This window comes from Podarcis filfolensis, assembly GCF_964270895.1.
Source record: "Podarcis filfolensis genome assembly, chromosome: 5".
Taxonomy (NCBI): domain Eukaryota; kingdom Metazoa; phylum Chordata; class Lepidosauria; order Squamata; family Lacertidae; genus Podarcis; species Podarcis filfolensis.
This window is the reverse complement of record NC_139608.1, coordinates 94133082-94149813: the sequence shown is the minus strand read 5'-3', so window position 1 is coordinate 94149813 and position 16732 is coordinate 94133082. Positions and strand designations below refer to the sequence as shown.

Sequence of the window (16732 nt, the reverse complement as noted above, 5' to 3'; positions counted from 1 at the left end):
CCTGCGCAGAAGACTTCCGCGCAGGGAGAGTAGGAGGAGACTGGGCGTCAAACAACTTTTATGTTGGAAAAGGTTTAAGAAACGCCCACTGACGGATTCTGCCAGCGACTGAACAGCCACGGAGTGGATGGCTGTCCAGCGAGAAATGGTTTAACCAGCCAACCTAGCCCAGAGCAGCAGCAACTTACGCACAAGCAACCCCTAAAGCCATTACAGAAAGAATCATTGAACTCTGCATAATAGGTAGTTTGAGCCTCAGGTAGTTGGAGTCCACATTCTTTGCTCTCTTTCTTTTCTTTTCTTTTTACACACCTGAATGCAAGTTGTCTGCCCACCTTTCCCCTCCGACTGCTCTTCTTCTTCTTCTTCTTCTTCTTCTTCTTCTTCTTCTTCTTCTTCTTCTTCTTCTTCTTCCTGTTGATTAGGTGTGCGGCTGAATGCTTTTATATGTAACATTTCCTGGTCAGCCATAGCCTTATAGTAATTCTTCTTCTTCTTCTTCTGATTTTCAGGATGTGCCACTGATGGAGTCTGAAAAAATCAAAGGGGAAGATCCTTTCCCCTCAGCAACCCACAAATTCAATGAATCTCCTAATCCTACACCAGCCAGAAGGCACCATGATGTCACAGAATTTTTCACCAGGAGCGATGTTTCTGAAGAGAGGGTGGCAGTGACAGCAGAGGGTAAAAAGAACTCTTTTTCTCAAGCCCTGCCACTTCTCTTTGTCATGGAAGAACAGATATGGGGCAGATTCCCTAGCCCTGTGGAAAGAGAGACATCCATGGGACTAGGAAGAGGCCAGAGAGATCCAGAGGACTGGGGAGGATTTTCCCAGCAAGAAAATCTTCTCAATATACAAGAAGTCACTTTGGAGGATAACAAGGAGGTCCCTTTGGATCCCCATCAACTTGAAACTGCTCATTCCTTAAGTGATCATGAATCTTCCCTTTTCAGTACAGCAACTCTTGAACAGATCTCAAGTATTCCCAGTGAGGTCGCGGTGGGAGAGATAAAAGGTGAAACCGTTGTTCTTGGATTTCCCCAAGCTCTGAACCCTCGTGATGCATTTTCTCAGACACTGTGTGAGGAAACACATTTAACAGGCACTTTTTCAGCTAGTGAGGAATCAGCCTATGACTATCCCCCAGTGAGTCATGATGTTTCAGAGCATCACCAGAATGCTGAGGCTTCCAAAGGCAGATCAGATGAAAATCACTCATCGGAACTAGAGTCTCAATATGAACTAGACAAGAGCCATAGGCCAAATATGGAAGTCACATCGGAGATTGATGAGAAGATGTCCCCTAAGACCGAAGGAGCTGGTCAGATGCACCCAGATACCTCCATAGTGAATGAAGAGGGGAAAGTAAGAGAGTTAAAGGGACAAAGAGAGGGTGTGAAATCTTCTGCACTTTTCCAGTCAAGTTTTGAATTTTCTAAGGGTGGGGAAATACATTTCGATGTGCAACAACCAAAGCCTAATGAAATTTTGTCTCTGCCAGACTCCAGTAGAGTAGACAATAATTCAGATATAGGAGAGGAAGTGGAAGAATCGGGACAAAATTCATTTATTTGCACTGTCCTCCATCTTGAGGAGGAGGATGGCATAGGAGGAAGCAAGACTCGTTCATTAAAGGAGACTGTTAAAACAAGGCATGCTACTGATTGTGATGAAGCAGAATCATCTCAGTTATCAAAATCAATGGAGTCAGGGCCTGCAAAATTGGACCCACCAGAGTTGGTAGACACTGAACTAAATGAGGAATGCCTAGAATGGAAGGGAATGGAGAAAAAAGTGGAAACAGAGCAGAATAATCTAGAATTGGGACACAAAGGTCAGGAACAACAAGACTGTTGCGTGCAGATAAGGCAAGCATCAAAGCAAGGGGTAGAGAGAGAGATAACTGCCCCACTAGGTTTAAATGCACTGCAAATGAACGTGGATCTTCCTGATTTAAACAAGAACTGTTCTTTGGTTGAGGCCGAAGCATCTAATTTCACTTTCAAGGAGCTCTTATCTCCAAATCACGATCCAAAGTCAGTCTGGACACAGGACTCTGGTAATCCACAAATAGCAAAGGCAAGAGCTGTGACGATATCTGAAGGTATCCCTGTGTGTGAGAGCCCAAGGACACAGGCTCCAACATGCCATGATTCTAGACCACTGGAATCCTCTGGCGTCTTTGACCAAGTTGGCCATAATAGCCAAGGCAGTGAGCTACCCCCTCAGGAAGACAGAAGTGCTATTGAAAGAGAGGACAGCGAATATGGCGGTGAAGAGACAAGTGTTGTGAGTCTTGATGGTGAAGGAAGACCACCATCCTGTAGAGATTTAATAATAACCCCTGATTCACAGATTTATCTTTATGATTCTCAGCCTGTGGATCACCCTATTGATGGTGAAATCCATATCACTGCCTCATCACTGGGGACCTCAACAGAGGCAGATTCTCTGGAGGAAGGTGCTGGCAAGAGAGCCAGAGATGGTACTGTTGTGCCATGTAAAGAATCAGAATCTACACAAGAGCCAGAAAACCAGAATCTGCTTAAGCTATGCCAGCTGAACAGAATGGATTGTGGAGAAGTACGGAGCAGTGATGCAGATGTCTGGGCTTCCAGCAAAAATGACATATCTGGTAAAGACTTATATGAAGTTGCTCAAGGTACTGCTTCTGAGATCCTTCAAAGTTTACCATCAGGGGAGGGTCTGTCCAACGCAGACAGACCGAGTGTAGAATTCAGCCCTGATCCAGAATCATTCCAGGCACAAGACACTACCATAAGTTATCTGGAAACCCCAATGAGCAGCCTTGAGATTCCAGAAAAGGAAGCAGGAGCAGATGCACTTCGCATGGAACAACAAACTTTAATCAGTGAGTCACCATGTTCATTAGTTCTTGAAGAGGATGGAACAGAATGTGGTAACACGGAGACCCTAGATGTGGCTCAGCCAACAAAGCCTTTGACCCCAACGCCTGCCTCGGATCAGGCCATTCCTCCAGAGCCTGCTTCCGGCCACTTAAATCAGTTCATGCCAACTGAGTCTGCTCAGTTTTTAAGCCCTGCACCTAATGCAGACACCCTTGCTCAGCCCCTCACTCCTGCTCTTGCACCCAGTCAGCCCAGTCAGCTCCTAGAACGACTGCCCTCTCCCAATCAAGCTTGCCAGTTTTTAGCCCCAAAGTCCACTGCCATTAAGGCGTCACAGTCTTCAGTCCCGACACTTGATAATGAACTATTTAATCAGCCCCCAGCGACGGAATGCAATTCCAACCAACATATGCCACATCCACTCCTTTCTGATTCAGTGTTTCCTGCCCTCAGTGTCAATCAGCCCATTGAACTAGCAAACTCTAGCCAAACCAGGGAATCTGTAGCTCCTGAGTTTAACTCCAACCCCACAGCCTTTGCTGTTAACAGGGACCTTCAGCTTCCACATCCAGCTTCCAGCTCCAACATGCCTCCAGCTCCTGATGGTGATCAGTTTGCCCAACAACCAGCTGAAGCACCAGAGTCTACTCTACCTATTAACTATATAGACGGGGGTGGTTGTGTGTTTGTTGCCGACTGCATCTCTCAGACCATATCCTATGCTGCTGAAGCCGAAAAGCTTGCCCAGGCTCCTAACATGGACAGCAGAGTTGAAGAACTCCCTGTTGTACAGTTGGCCAATTCAGAAGGGGCAGGTGCTTCACAAGGCCAGAAGGGCAGGAATATACACGAAGCATCCAGTCTATTGGAGAGACACTCAGGTGTCGGCATTTCGGGAAACAGTGAGCCAGTGGAAGACTCCTCCTGCAGCATTCCTGATACTATGGATATGTGTGATGGGAAATCATCAAATAAATACAGCCTCCATCCCCCAGTAAGGAGTCAGAAAATGTCTGCAGAGGCCAGAAGTCCAATGCAGCCTTCACTTATAGCTTTCACTAACCCAATACACTTTTTCCAGCGAGGTCCTCCATCTCCACCAACTATCAGACACCCATGCAGAGAACAGGGTGCCTGTCAAGGGCCGCAGTGGTGGCAGCAGTCCCAGAGAGAAGATGCTAAGAGAGATGCAGAGGACACAGCCCCACCTCTGCTTCCCAAAAAGGAAGGCGGAGCCAGGCACCTACCCTTAGAGAAATGTACTAGTTGTCCAAATAAAAGTGGCCTTGGGGTAGACGCAAAAGAACCAACATCCAGTTCAAAGAAACAGGAAGTGCTAAGCAAGCACCGGGCAAAAAGCAAGGATTGGCATCGGCAAGGTTTGAGAAAGGTCTCAATACCAACAGACAATGAATTAGGTGAGTGACTTTTAATCCCTGTTCCTTACCAAAATGACAAGAAAAGTGAAAGGAGGTTGCCCCCCGGCCACGCCCCCAGCTGTGCTGATTGGACAGCTGGGGGTGTGACATGGCTGGGAGTACCCATGACGTGGGTGGCATGCCTCCGCCCTCCAGCCGGGTCACTGGGGGGTCCCGGATGCCGGTCCGCAACACCGCCCCCCAGGGAAGGAGAGCGGACCTGTTATATACTAACATCAGTCTACAGTGGTACCTCGGGTTACATACACTTCAGGTTACATACACTTCAGGTTACAGACTCCGCTAACCCAGAAATAATGCTTCACATTAAGAACTTTGCTTCAGGATGAGAACAGAAATCGTGCTGCAGTGGCAGCGGGAGGCCCCATTAGCTAAAGTGGTGCTTCAGGTTAAGAACATTTTCAGCTTAAGAACGGACCTCCAGAACGAATTAAGTACTTAACCCGAGGTACCACTGTATCTGAAATCCAGCTCCCAACTTTAAAAGAACATAAAATGAGTCCTGCTGGACTACACCAAATATCCGTCTAATCAAGCATCCCATTTACAACAGTTGTCAGCTAGATTTCTGCAGAGCATGTAAGCAACAGACTTTCTCACTATGTCCCAAGCACCTGAAAATCTGAGGTATACGGTCTTTGAACATGGAGGTTCCATTTAGTTACCATGGCTACTGATCATTGATATATCTGTCTTTAGATTTCACTTTTGAAACCGTCTAAGCCATGGACGGGCCTTTAGCACATCGTATAGCAGTGCTGATGGTCACTGCCTTTGGCAGATTCACAGAGGATAGAGTGATCAGTATCAGAGAACTGGAACAGAGAGAGGCTCTGTTGTCCGCATGCTCTGCTTTTGGGCTTCCGGCAAGGATCTGGCTAGGCATAGTTGGAAAATGAGATGGACATGATATAACCCAGCAGGGTCATCTTGTGTGCTTAATGCTGGGAACTGGACTTCAGATAAATACAGTGGTTTTCAAACATAATCTGTTCCGGAAGTCCATTTGAGTTCCGAAACTTTCAAAAACCGAAAGTGGAAGCCTTAATACCGAAAACTCAAAACGGAAGCCACATTTCCTGTTCAAGTTCTGAGGCGCATTCGAAAACCAAGGCACTTCCGGGTTTTCGGCGTTCGAGTTCCGAAATGTTTGTCTACAGAGGCGTTTAAAAACCGAGGTACCGCTGTATCAAGAAAAGCATGAAAAGGAATGCAAGTATGGTCAGAAACTAAAATGATGCTGTGCAGATAGCAGGTAGCGTTTGTGATAATAAACCGGGAAGCCCTTGTCAGTGGTTTGGAACCACGAAAGCCGCTTGAATCACATGGGGAGATATTTTGTGCACCATCTTAGTGATGTGGGAATAACTATAGGTCCCAGTGCCACTACGGTGCTGTCAGAGCTGCCCGAGATCCCAGCTCACAAAGGACCAACGCCGCTTCGTTGTTAAGTACGAAAGTCTTTATTGAAGTTCAGTTTCACTTCCACAGCCGCAGCGTGCAGCTCTACGTCTCAAACTCTAGACCGCTGAAGCTTCGTCTGAATCTGCTCCCCCCAGACACCAGTTTAAGACTCTAGCCTTGCTCCACCTCTTCCTCTGCTATTTCCTCCTCTGGTTCTGCCTGTCTGTCGGGGTCTCGCCCTTTCTAGACTCTTCTGACGCTGAATCCCCTGAGTCTTCCCCCTCCCTCCGGCGGGCTTTAGGAGCTGGTTCCCAATCCGGGTCTCCTGCTGTCCCTCGCGCCTGTACATTTGAACTTGGCGCGCGCGCCCAGCCGGCAACTTTCCTCCTGACCGTTTCACTGCTGCTGTCACTGCTTCCCCCTTCGGGGAGGCTAGCTGCAACTGACCTCCCCTCCGTTCCCCCACTCTCCGATGGAGGCGTGGTCAGCCCTGACTCATCTTCTCTCCCCGCTGGAGGAGACGCTGGCCCTGACACATGTGACTCTTCCCCCCCACTACGCTCTGGTGGGGAAACTGGTCCTGATCCCCCGCTGCTGCTTTGGGGGTCCCCACTGGCTCCTTGTTTCTGGTGCGTACCCCTGGGACCCCCCTTGCCCTGACCATCGGCGCCCCCTTCTGGGAATCTTCTGATTCGCTGGAGAAGCTCATGGAATCTCTCGGGCCACTGTCATACTCCCCTACGCTGCCCTCGGATTCTTCCCCTTCGCTCTCCATTTCCTCTCTCCCCTGTGCTCCTGCTCCCGAGCCCCTGACAGGTGCTATTTACATTGGGCCGTCATGGACTGCAAGACTCTTGGCAAAATCTGTGCCTCCCATGAAATTAGGAGCAAATGGAACAGGAGGGAGGCTACCACACCTGTGGTGTCACTGAGCAGACACCTCCCCAATGCTAGTTTCTCAGTTTAGGGGTAGGGCTGGAATCAGAAATGTAGGGTTGTGAGGGACACCCAAGGTTCATCTAGTTCAACCCTCTGCAGTGCAGGATCACACCTAAGAGAAGAGATGCAAAACACTGCTCTTGGAGACAGTCGTATTGAGAGCAAAACATATTGCCTTTCCCCCTGTGGGGGACTGACCACTGAAAAGGAACAGACACACCATGTATCTCCGTGCACAGAGACATGTTTCCTCCCACTGGCTCTTTCCTGCAGTATACAGTGGTACCTTGGTTTAAGAACAGCTTCGTTTATGAACAACTTGGATTAAGAACGCTGCAAACGTGGAAGTAGGTGTTTTGGTTTGTGAACTTTGCCTTGGAAGCAGAACATGTTTCGCTTCCTGTTGAGTGTGTTCCATTTGTAAATTGAGTCCCCCGCTGCTATGGGAAAGCACACCTTGGTTTAAGAACGGACTTCCGGAACGGATTCAGTTCGTAAACCAAGGTACCACTGTATAGTCCTTCTCTCCACCTGCTGCAATGAGCTACATTTCCATTTTTGCAGCTGAGAAGTTGTGACTGAATTACAAGCACTGCAGCACTTAATTTTTATGGAATAAGACAACCCCACTATCTCTTCCATTTTCAGAGTTTATAGCATCTCTTATCTCGTCAAAGGAGGAAGCCCCTGCACACAAAGAAAAATCAGACCATTTCGACAGAGTGAAATTTGGGTGAGTCTCTCCCCATAAGCATTTTTTGTACTGAGCCGCTGGGCAGCCTCTTGTGGCAGTGGAATTAAATTCCTTCTAGTGCTTTCTGAATGTTTAATGTACTGCTCACGCTATGTCACAGGAACTAAGAACCAGTGTGGTATATCAGCAGTTACAATGTTGGGTTTCCAATTAGTGAAATGCAGGTTCAAATCCTCCCTCGGCTATGAAGCTGACTGAGTGACCTGCCTTGGACAAATAAATTAAGCCCCCCTGAAATACTTAATTACCTTCACCCCCAGTTCAGGTATGCAAAATGCTTCTGCCCATATGGTTCATTCCAGCCCAATGTTTATGTTCAACCCCTCAAGAGATCTGTAAATAAAACATTAGACATGTTGGGAAAGCTTGCTGAGCTTGGATATGGGATTCAGGAGCTCATTGCTGCTCACCTCAAAGAAGAGGGGAGCCTCCCGAGAACCCCAGGTTCTCCAGCTCAAATTAAAATCCACCCTCAAGAACAATAGCTTTGCACAGTTTGAGGAGACCCTACAAAAGCTGTGCAAAGGACCTGAAGTGAGAGCAACTTAGAGAAGCTCCAGCAGGCTGCCAACCTATTGAACTGCTCAGGGGAAGAGACAGCATGTCTGAACCTCACTGTTTGTGGGGGGCTTCAGGAAGTGTTTTTGAGCTTCTGTAGGCTCTTTATCCCCCTTGGGCTGCAGATGTGGAACCATAATTTGCAGTGAGGATATTGCAGTTTTGTAAGCCTCCATGAATTCACTGTGGCTGCAAATGACAGCTTTGGGGCTGGGTGGGGCAGGGCGTGAAGTGGTTGAATTCAGATAGCCTGACCTATTTCCCAGCCAATTACCCAATTTTAAAAGCTCACCTTATTTCCAGGTCAATCCAATGTGAGCTGTGGAAACCTCCCCCTTCTGTATAGGGCAGGGGTGCCCAAACGTTTCCAAAGAGGGCCAGATTTGTTGAAATTAACATGCGTGAGGGCCGACCAAAGTTGTTGAGCTTTTTTTTTAGGATTTTACCCCAGGAGATAAACTGCTACAGAGGCCAGATTAAGATTAAGGCCGGATGTGGGGCTGTGGCATGTCTAACTTGCCTCACAGGGTTGTTGTAAAGATAAATGTTATGTACTGAAGTTCTCACCCTGGGCCAGCAGGGGGATACTGTAGATAGTTATGCAAATGAAGGATCGAAAGTGACGTTCAGTGATTGGATAGTTTGTATGCAAATGAAGGGACGCGGGTGGCGCTGTGGGTAAAACCTCAGTGCCTAGGGCTTGCCGATTGCATGGTCGGCAGTTCGAATCCCCGTGGCGGGGTGAGCTCCGGTCTTTCGGTCCCAGCTCCTGCCCACCTAGCAGTTCAAAAGCACCCTTAAGTGCAAGTAGATAAATAGGGACCGCTTTATAGCGGGAAGGTAAACGGCGTTTCCGTGTGCTGCGCTGGTGCTGGCTCGCCAGAGCAGCTTCGTCACGCTGGCCACGTGACCCAGAAGTGTCTCCGGAAAGCGCTGGCCCCCGAACTCTTAAGTGAGATGGGCGCACAACCCTAGAGTCGGACACGACTGCCCCGTACGGGCAGGGGTACCTTTACCTTTATGCAAATGAAGGATCGAAAGTGACGTTCAGTGATTGGATAGTTTTAGAAAGTTGCAACAGTTACGTTGTTCTGGAGCTCTATATAAGCAGGCTGACTGAGCTCCTCAGTTCAGTTCTGTTCTGGCATCTGAATAAAGAAGAGCTGCTTGAAGAATCGCTGTGTTGTCTGATATGTTCACCCACAATTTAACAATAAATTAACCTCTGCTCCTTGGAAGAACAAACTTCCAAGAAGAAGCTTTATCGTGGTTTCTGCCTTGCCATTTTCCTCAGCGAGAGTAGGCAATGTAGGCTATGAACCCAGCGTTTAAAATGCTAGCTGTAACTGATGAGATCGAACGCTCAGGTTATACTATCCTCTTTGTAGACCTTATTGATTTTCCTCATATTTGTATAGTACTCACATCTTGATGTTTTCCATTCCCTGAAAGAGAGAAGAAACTACTAGAGACAGCAGAAACCATCAAACGGCGGCGCTCCAAATTAATCAACTCGTGTAAGTACTTCCTGCCTAACGAAGTTCTCTGTGTGCTAAAAAACACTCTGCAGGTGCAGAATAATAGCAATAGCAATAGCAATAGCAATAGCAATAGCAATAATAATAATAATAATAATAATAATAATAATAATAATATTTATACCCCGCCCCATCTGGCTGGGTTTCCACAGCCACTCTGGGCAGCTCCCAACAGATTAAAAACAGATAATAATAATAATAATAATAATAATAATAATAATAATAATAATTTGTAGCCCCGCCCATCTGGCTGGGTTTCCCCAGTCACTCTGGGTGGCTTCCAATTAAGACTAACAATACATTAAAATGTCACACATTAAAAACTTCCCTAAACAGGGCTGCCTTCAGATGTCTTCTAAAAGTCAGATAGTTGTTTATTTCCTTGACATCTGATGGGGGGGGGGGCGTTCCACAGGGCGGGCACCACCACCGAGAAGGCCCTCTGTCTGGTTCAAGCCTCTAAGTGTGGGGTTCATTTAAATTTTCCCAGAGTTAACAACAGACAGAGTGTTTAACTGAGGAACAATGATAACATAAAAGCTGTGTCTGACGTGAATGTGATTAGAACTCGTAAGATCCATCCTAACCCCACTCCCACCCAGCTAATCCCATCTACCCCCCACTCTAAATTGACAAAACTCCCTGCTGTGACTCCATGCTCCCTTCAGTTCCTCCTCCCCACTATTTCATTGTACCCCTCCAAATATGGTTTGGATGTGGCTACGTACACATTAAATTATGTGTGCTTTTACAAAAGTGTGCTTAGACCAGCCATTTATATTTTGGAGGAAGAGCAGTCATAGGTCCCTGTTCTGGAATGTCTTCCTATTCTAGATTGGAGCCCTCGTTCAGGTTTCTGGATCCTTCAATGTTATTTTCAATGAACGAGAGATGGTAAAGAGATCCTAAAGGATCTCAGCGGCAGCAGCGTAGCCTGAAAGGGGATATCAAACATGAGCCTAAAGAAGAGTGTTATTCTCCCTGCTTTTTCTTCTTTTTGCAGAAAATGGGAGTAGGTATAGAAACAACCTTATCATCTTACTTAATTTATCTCCTTATTTTAGTTCTCAGAGCTGGGTTGGCCTGAGCGAAAAGTGCTGGTGCAGGATGGATTTATTTAAAAAAATAAAATAAATCCATAAACTCATTAGTAACAATGAATTGGATGCTAACTGCAGATTCAGCAAGCCTGGCAATTTCAAAAGTTCTAGCTTTGCTTACTAAATACAAGTAAGATAAAAATGCTAAATTAGACCTCTCTCTAGGACACCAAAAAGAATTCAGACACAAACTAAACACCAGCCTATTCTGCACAGGAAAAAATATTTCAGAAAAAAACCACATCACTGCAGCAGTCTTCAGAGGGAAAAGGTGATGCTGGGGCTGGGGAACATTTTATTCCCTTATCCAACTGCCCCTTTTGTTGCTAAAGTCAAGCCACCAGATCCCACTTTATACATGAATTGGGAAGTCATGTAAACAACAAACGTGGCTACCCTCATTATGCCTACTTTGCTGCAGTGTCGTCCAGCGAAATATTAATAATATATCTATTGCTTATAGAAAAGCCCCAGCTGTTCTAGAAATTATCTGTTTTGTCAGCCGTGGTGAAAGGGTCCATACCAGTCCATATGACCAGCGAATGGAAATTTCAAGCCCCTTCCCAGAATTTTAGCTTTCAGGTTTTTAAAAAAGTCTGACGTAGGAATGCCAGAGAATTCTATCAGAAACAGAAATAGGAGAAGAAATGGACACAATCTGCATGCGTGTACAAGGTCAGGAATGGAAACCACACAAGGAAATATAAGTGGTCTGAGCTGTTGTTGTGTTTTTACTCCACAAGGATGGAGATGCAAATAACTTATGTTTTGGCAGAAGCCAGCCTGCAAATGAATGGAAACTGCGCTGTTTGCGACAAACAGAGATAGGACAGAAATTGCTGCCTCCTTGCATCCCTAGTCTGTAGCTCTAAAATTAACAGAGTTGTGAGGAGTGGGGGAAAGATGCAGGAAAGAATTATTCCCATTTGCTCAGAAATGAAGTAAAGCTGCAAATACACCTGTTCTATTGACAAGCTGTTGGTAATTATTTTTAAGTATCAGGTAACATTTCCAATGGGGACGCGGGTGGCGCTGTGGGCTAAACCACAGAGCCTAGGACTTGCCAATCAGAAGGTCGGCGGTTCGAATCCCCATGACGGGGTGAGCTCCCGTTGCTCGGTCCCAGCTCCTGCCAACCTAGCAGTTCGAAAGTACCTCAAAGTGCAAGTAGATAAATAGGTACCGCTCCGGCGGGAAGGTAAACGGCGTTTCCATGCGCTGCTCTGGTTCGCCAGAAGCGGCTTAGTCATGCTGGCCACATGACCCAGAAATTAAACACCGGCTCCCTCGGCCAATAAAGCGAGATGAGCGCCGCAACCCCAGAGTCGGTCACGACTGGACCTAATGGTCAGGGGTCACCTTTAACATTTCCTTTAACATTTACCTTTCCTTTAACATTTACCTTTAACATTTCCAATGTTATAAAAATTAAACACCATCGTTTTACATGTATAAATGGAAGTATATTCTTGCTGGTCCAAGGCCAATAACAGCAGAAATAGCCTTTCCCCTTTCAAAATCTTCCTACTACAGTCGTATCTTGGTTGCTGAACACTTTGGAACTCATATGTTTTGGCTCCTGAACGATCGAAAACCGGAAGTGAATGATTCTGAATGATTTTCATAAGCTGAACGTCCTCCACGGCTTCAGTGGCTTCCGATAGGCTGCAGGACGTTCCTGCAGCCAATCAGAAGGTGTGTCTTGGTTTTCGAACAGTTCCGGAAGTCAAACGAACTCCTGGAATGCATTCTGTTTGAGAACCAAGGTACGACTGTATATGTCAGTTTCTAACCGGTCATTTCATTTCAATGTTTATTTTTTCTATGTGTATACAACAACATTTGAATGTAAGTTGTTTAACTTCAGGCTGTTTGGAATTTAAAATGCAGTGTGTTTACTGCTTCACACTGACAAATTAAACCTTGTCCCTTCCTCTCCTCAGTGTGCCCTAACCCCACCACCCGCATAATAGCTCTGGTTGCAGGCCTGGTGCGTTGAGTCAGAATTGTTAAGACTTGGTGGTTTTTCTTCACAGCGAAGTTGCTCTACCAGGAATACAGCGATGTTGCACTGAACAAAGCCATTCAAAGTCAAAAGAGAGCAGATTCTTTGAGCGAAGATTTGGAGTATAAATCCGCAGACTCTCCAAGGTTACGAAGAAAAAACATCTCCCCTCAGGACTCCTACCTGCAACGCCTGTCCGTCTCATCCTCGACGTCCCTCTGGCAGGACATCCCCATGGTCCGAGAGAGCACTGTGCTGCTGAGCATGACCCGTGAGGAGCAGAAGTTGCAGGAGGTAATAGAGGAGGAGCACAGCCAGGCATATTTGACTAGAGAGGAGGCTAACTCAATATGGCTAGTGGTAGAACCAGCAGGCCTAGAGGAGGCGAGCTGGAAGATGGAGCGAACCAGATGAATGGGGTAAGAGTCCAAATGGAAAACTGAAGTGAGAGGATGGACAGAGAGCTGCAGAATCAGAATCAGGGAAGTTGGCATGCTGGTTTGAAATAAGCAACTAGCAGCCAACAGCTCTGCGGCATTAATTTACTTTATCTGAGTTCTGTGGGGATTACTCTCGAGATAGACGGATGCCCACAACCAGTGCCGGATTTACGTATAAGCTAAGCAAGCTATAGCTTAGGACCCCACTCTTTTAGGGGCTCCCCCCAAAAAATTTAAGGGAAAAAACCCTGCATGTACATTTCCAAAATACAGTGGTACCTCGGGTTACAGAAGCTTCAAGTTACAGACACTTCAGGTTACAGACTCTGATAACCCAGAAATAGTACCTCAGGTTAAGAACTTTGCTTCAGGATGAGAACAGAAATCGCGTGGCGGCAGCGGCACAGTGGCAGCTGGAGGCCCCCTTAGCTAAAGTGGTACCTCAGGTTAAGAACAGTTTCAGGTTAAGAACGGACCTCCAGAATGAATTAAGTTCTTAACCCGAGGTACTACTGTAAAAAAAACCACAAATAAATGAAACCTACATACAGCAACAGTGTTTTGTGTTGTGTAGGCTCCTGTGATGTACATATTTTGTTATGTGCAAATGGCTTTAGATGCCTATTAGGTCCATGAATTACCTTATAGCATATATTCAACACACAAAAACAGTGACAATTTGTTGTTGACAGAGGACAGCTGGACATATAAAGAGCTCCATTGCCTTCAGTAGCTTAGGGCCTCATCAAACCTAAATCCGGCCCTGCCCACAACATAACTCCCAAGCAATGTAGGATTGCAACCTTCAAATGCACATGGAAGGGATGACAAATTGTTTGAAATCATTCAGAAGGGTTGGATGTAAGATGAAAATGAAGGGAAAGATCTTAAGGACCAATAGGCTGGCAAAAACAATCAAACAGGTTTTCCTTTAGGTGTGGATCCAGGAGGAAAGGACAAAAAGGAAAGGAGAGAGTGATGGGGAGATGGAGCAAGTAAATGCTCAATATCCCAAATCTAGGCAGGTGGAAGGATGGAGGTTTCCAAAGAGGCATTCATAGGATGTTTGGTTGTGTGGTGTTGAATGCAATTCTTGATCTGCTGGTTTGGATAGACCAGTTCCAGGCCTCTCTTCTGACGGACGATGAAGCGAGAGATGCAGTTGCTAGCTGTGTCTCCATCAAGAACATGCAGATATGATCTACTCCCCTTGAGGGTTTTCCTTTTCCCTTTAATTCCATCTCAAATAATTCATTGCTTCTCGGAGAATCCTGTGCTCTAAAGCTTATGTTCTCCATATTATTAACAGGCCAAGTTTGAACTGATTGTATCAGAAGCCTCATACCTGCGGAGCTTAAACGTGGCCGTGGACCACTTCCAGCACTGCCACGAACTCCAAGCTGTCTTAACGAATCAAGATAAACAGTGGCTTTTCTCCCGCCTCCAGGATGTACGTGACGTTAGTGCCAAGTGAGTTCTGGTCTTCCTGTTCTGCTTGTACAGCTATCACACCGAAACCCTGGACGTCTCAAGCCAATGCAATCAATAGATACTTGTCTGTGCCTCAAAACCACATAGTACTTTGTGCTAGATTATACACTGTGGGTGGGCAGAACACTGTCAGCATCAGTTTTCCATGCGCTTATATATATATATATATATATATATATATATATATATATATATATATATATATATATTCTGTCCTGTTTCCAAATTAATCTGCAACTTTAGAAAAAAGCCAAATGAAAATTCATATTTGAATGCATATTTTATTTTATATTTATTTATTTATAAGGCCATTTATAAACTGCCAACTCGTAGAAATATTATGGCAGTGTATAATTAAATAATTAAAGCGTTTTAAAAAATCATAAAATGCAGACTCAATACTGAATCAAATTAATTATTTTAAAAGGCTTGTTGAAACAAACATTTTCAGCAGGCAACAAAATACTAGAATTGGAGTAAAATCTGGATTCTGGTCTCCATGTTTATGTAGCCGTGAAAAAAGCCCATAACAACACAACTACAAGTTTTGTTAGTATTTAATGTTGTAACATTGTTTAACATTGTGTTTTGATTTTTTTATCTGGTTGCACATTTGCCTAGAATGCTGTTCAGCAGATGAATAGAATAGAAATGACTGAAGGGTTTGTCCACGCTTCCACTTGTCCCCTGCCTAGAAAGCACAGGTCTGAACAGTTTTCTCCTTACCCTGCTCCTTTTCCAGGGAAAGCCTGCTTTTTGGTGCTAAATCAGAGCAAACATCAATCCAATTGAACACTAAAGAGTAGTTTTCCCTGGGGCAAAGCATCAAGATAAGTCGAAGTGTGGATAAGCCCTAAATCTTATATAATCTTATATAATCACCCAAGCAAGCTGCAACAAGCACTCCTCCTCCCTGGTCTCCCAGAACCAGAAGAGGTGTGAAGTGAGAGGAGCAAAGACAGTCATGCAGGCACAGTCTCAGATTGCTAGGGGGGAACCCTGGCGATGAGGGGACTTAGGCAGCTGTGGGGAGGCTTTCAGCCTCAGCAACTGCTTCATGGGGGAAAGACCTGTCAGAAACGAGTTGCTGTGCTCATTAGGCCTCACACTCCTGTGCAGATCCTGTTGCTGCTAAAAAAGAGTTAACTCCAACTTGCTCGGGTGATTCACTGCAGGCTTACTCCTGTTACACAATGAGTAAGAATTTCCCTACAGCTTGCACGTAGGGATAGTTATTTTTCTAGAGAAGGAGAAAGATTAAAAAGTTGGGGGAAGTGCTGTAATTCTGGTCACCATGTCTCATTATTTTCTTCTGGGGGGTTCCTGCAGTTTCCTATTTGACCTGGAGGAGAAGCTTGAGGAGAACATGTTCACCTTCAATGTGTGCGACGTGGCCCTGAGGCATGCGCCCGAATTCCGGAGGGTTTACCTGCCATATGTGACAAACCAGACGTACCAGGAGCAGACCTTTCGACGACTACTGTAAGAAACCTAAAGATGCCCCCCTTTCCTATATTTTTATCCTCTTCGTAACACTCCCCAAACTGTCCTTTGTGGCATATCTACACCACAGACAAGTCGTCTCCTCTCTTGGGAACTATCGCTCTGAAAAGGGGTGGGGTGATAAGGCTCTCTAGCAGACACTGCTCAGGGTTCTGCAGGGGAACCCAGGTAAGTTAAACTGGGAAAAAACCTCATCTAGAGGTGGACAGTTAGGAGAGATCCACACCACACATTTAAAGCACATCTAACACACATTCAAAGGACATAAAGGTAAAGGGTAAAGGGACCCCTGACCATTAGGTCCAGTCGTGACCGACTCTGGGGATGCGGCGCTCATCTCGCTTTACTGGCCAAGGGAGCCGGCGTACAGCTTCCGGGTCATGTGGCCAGCATGACTAAGCCACTTCTGGCGAACCAGAGCAGCGCACGGAACAGCCGTTTACCTTCCCGCCAGAGCGGTACCTGTTTATCTACTTGCACTTTGATGTGCTTTCAAACTGCTAGGTGGGCAGGAGCTGGGACCAAACAACGGGAGCTCATCCCGTCACGGGGATTCGAACCGCCAACCTTCTGATTGGCAAGTCCTTGGCTTTGTGGTTTAGACCACAGCACCACCCACATCCCCAAAGAATCCTGGGAACTGTAGCTGCCCCCCTCACAGAGCTATAGTTCCTAGGACACTTAACAAA

General features: G+C 46.0%; 1 protein-coding gene across 2 annotated transcripts in view; it reads left to right on the top strand.

Annotated features, from left to right (window-relative positions):
- Positions 1-16732, top strand: part of ARHGEF5 (Rho guanine nucleotide exchange factor 5) — a 63229-nt gene that overhangs the window by 32510 nt on the left and 13987 nt on the right. For both annotated transcript variants that reach the window (XM_083615491.1, XM_083615490.1), the window contains exons 2-7: positions 513-4290; positions 7303-7387; positions 9419-9483; positions 12641-12903; positions 14359-14519; positions 15870-16022. In XM_083615491.1, coding sequence (XP_083471617.1) covers positions 525-4290; positions 7303-7387; positions 9419-9483; positions 12641-12903; positions 14359-14519; positions 15870-16022 — 4493 coding nt within the window. In that variant the 5' untranslated portion in view covers positions 513-524. The remainder of the gene's footprint in view (positions 1-512; positions 4291-7302; positions 7388-9418; positions 9484-12640; positions 12904-14358; positions 14520-15869; positions 16023-16732) is intronic.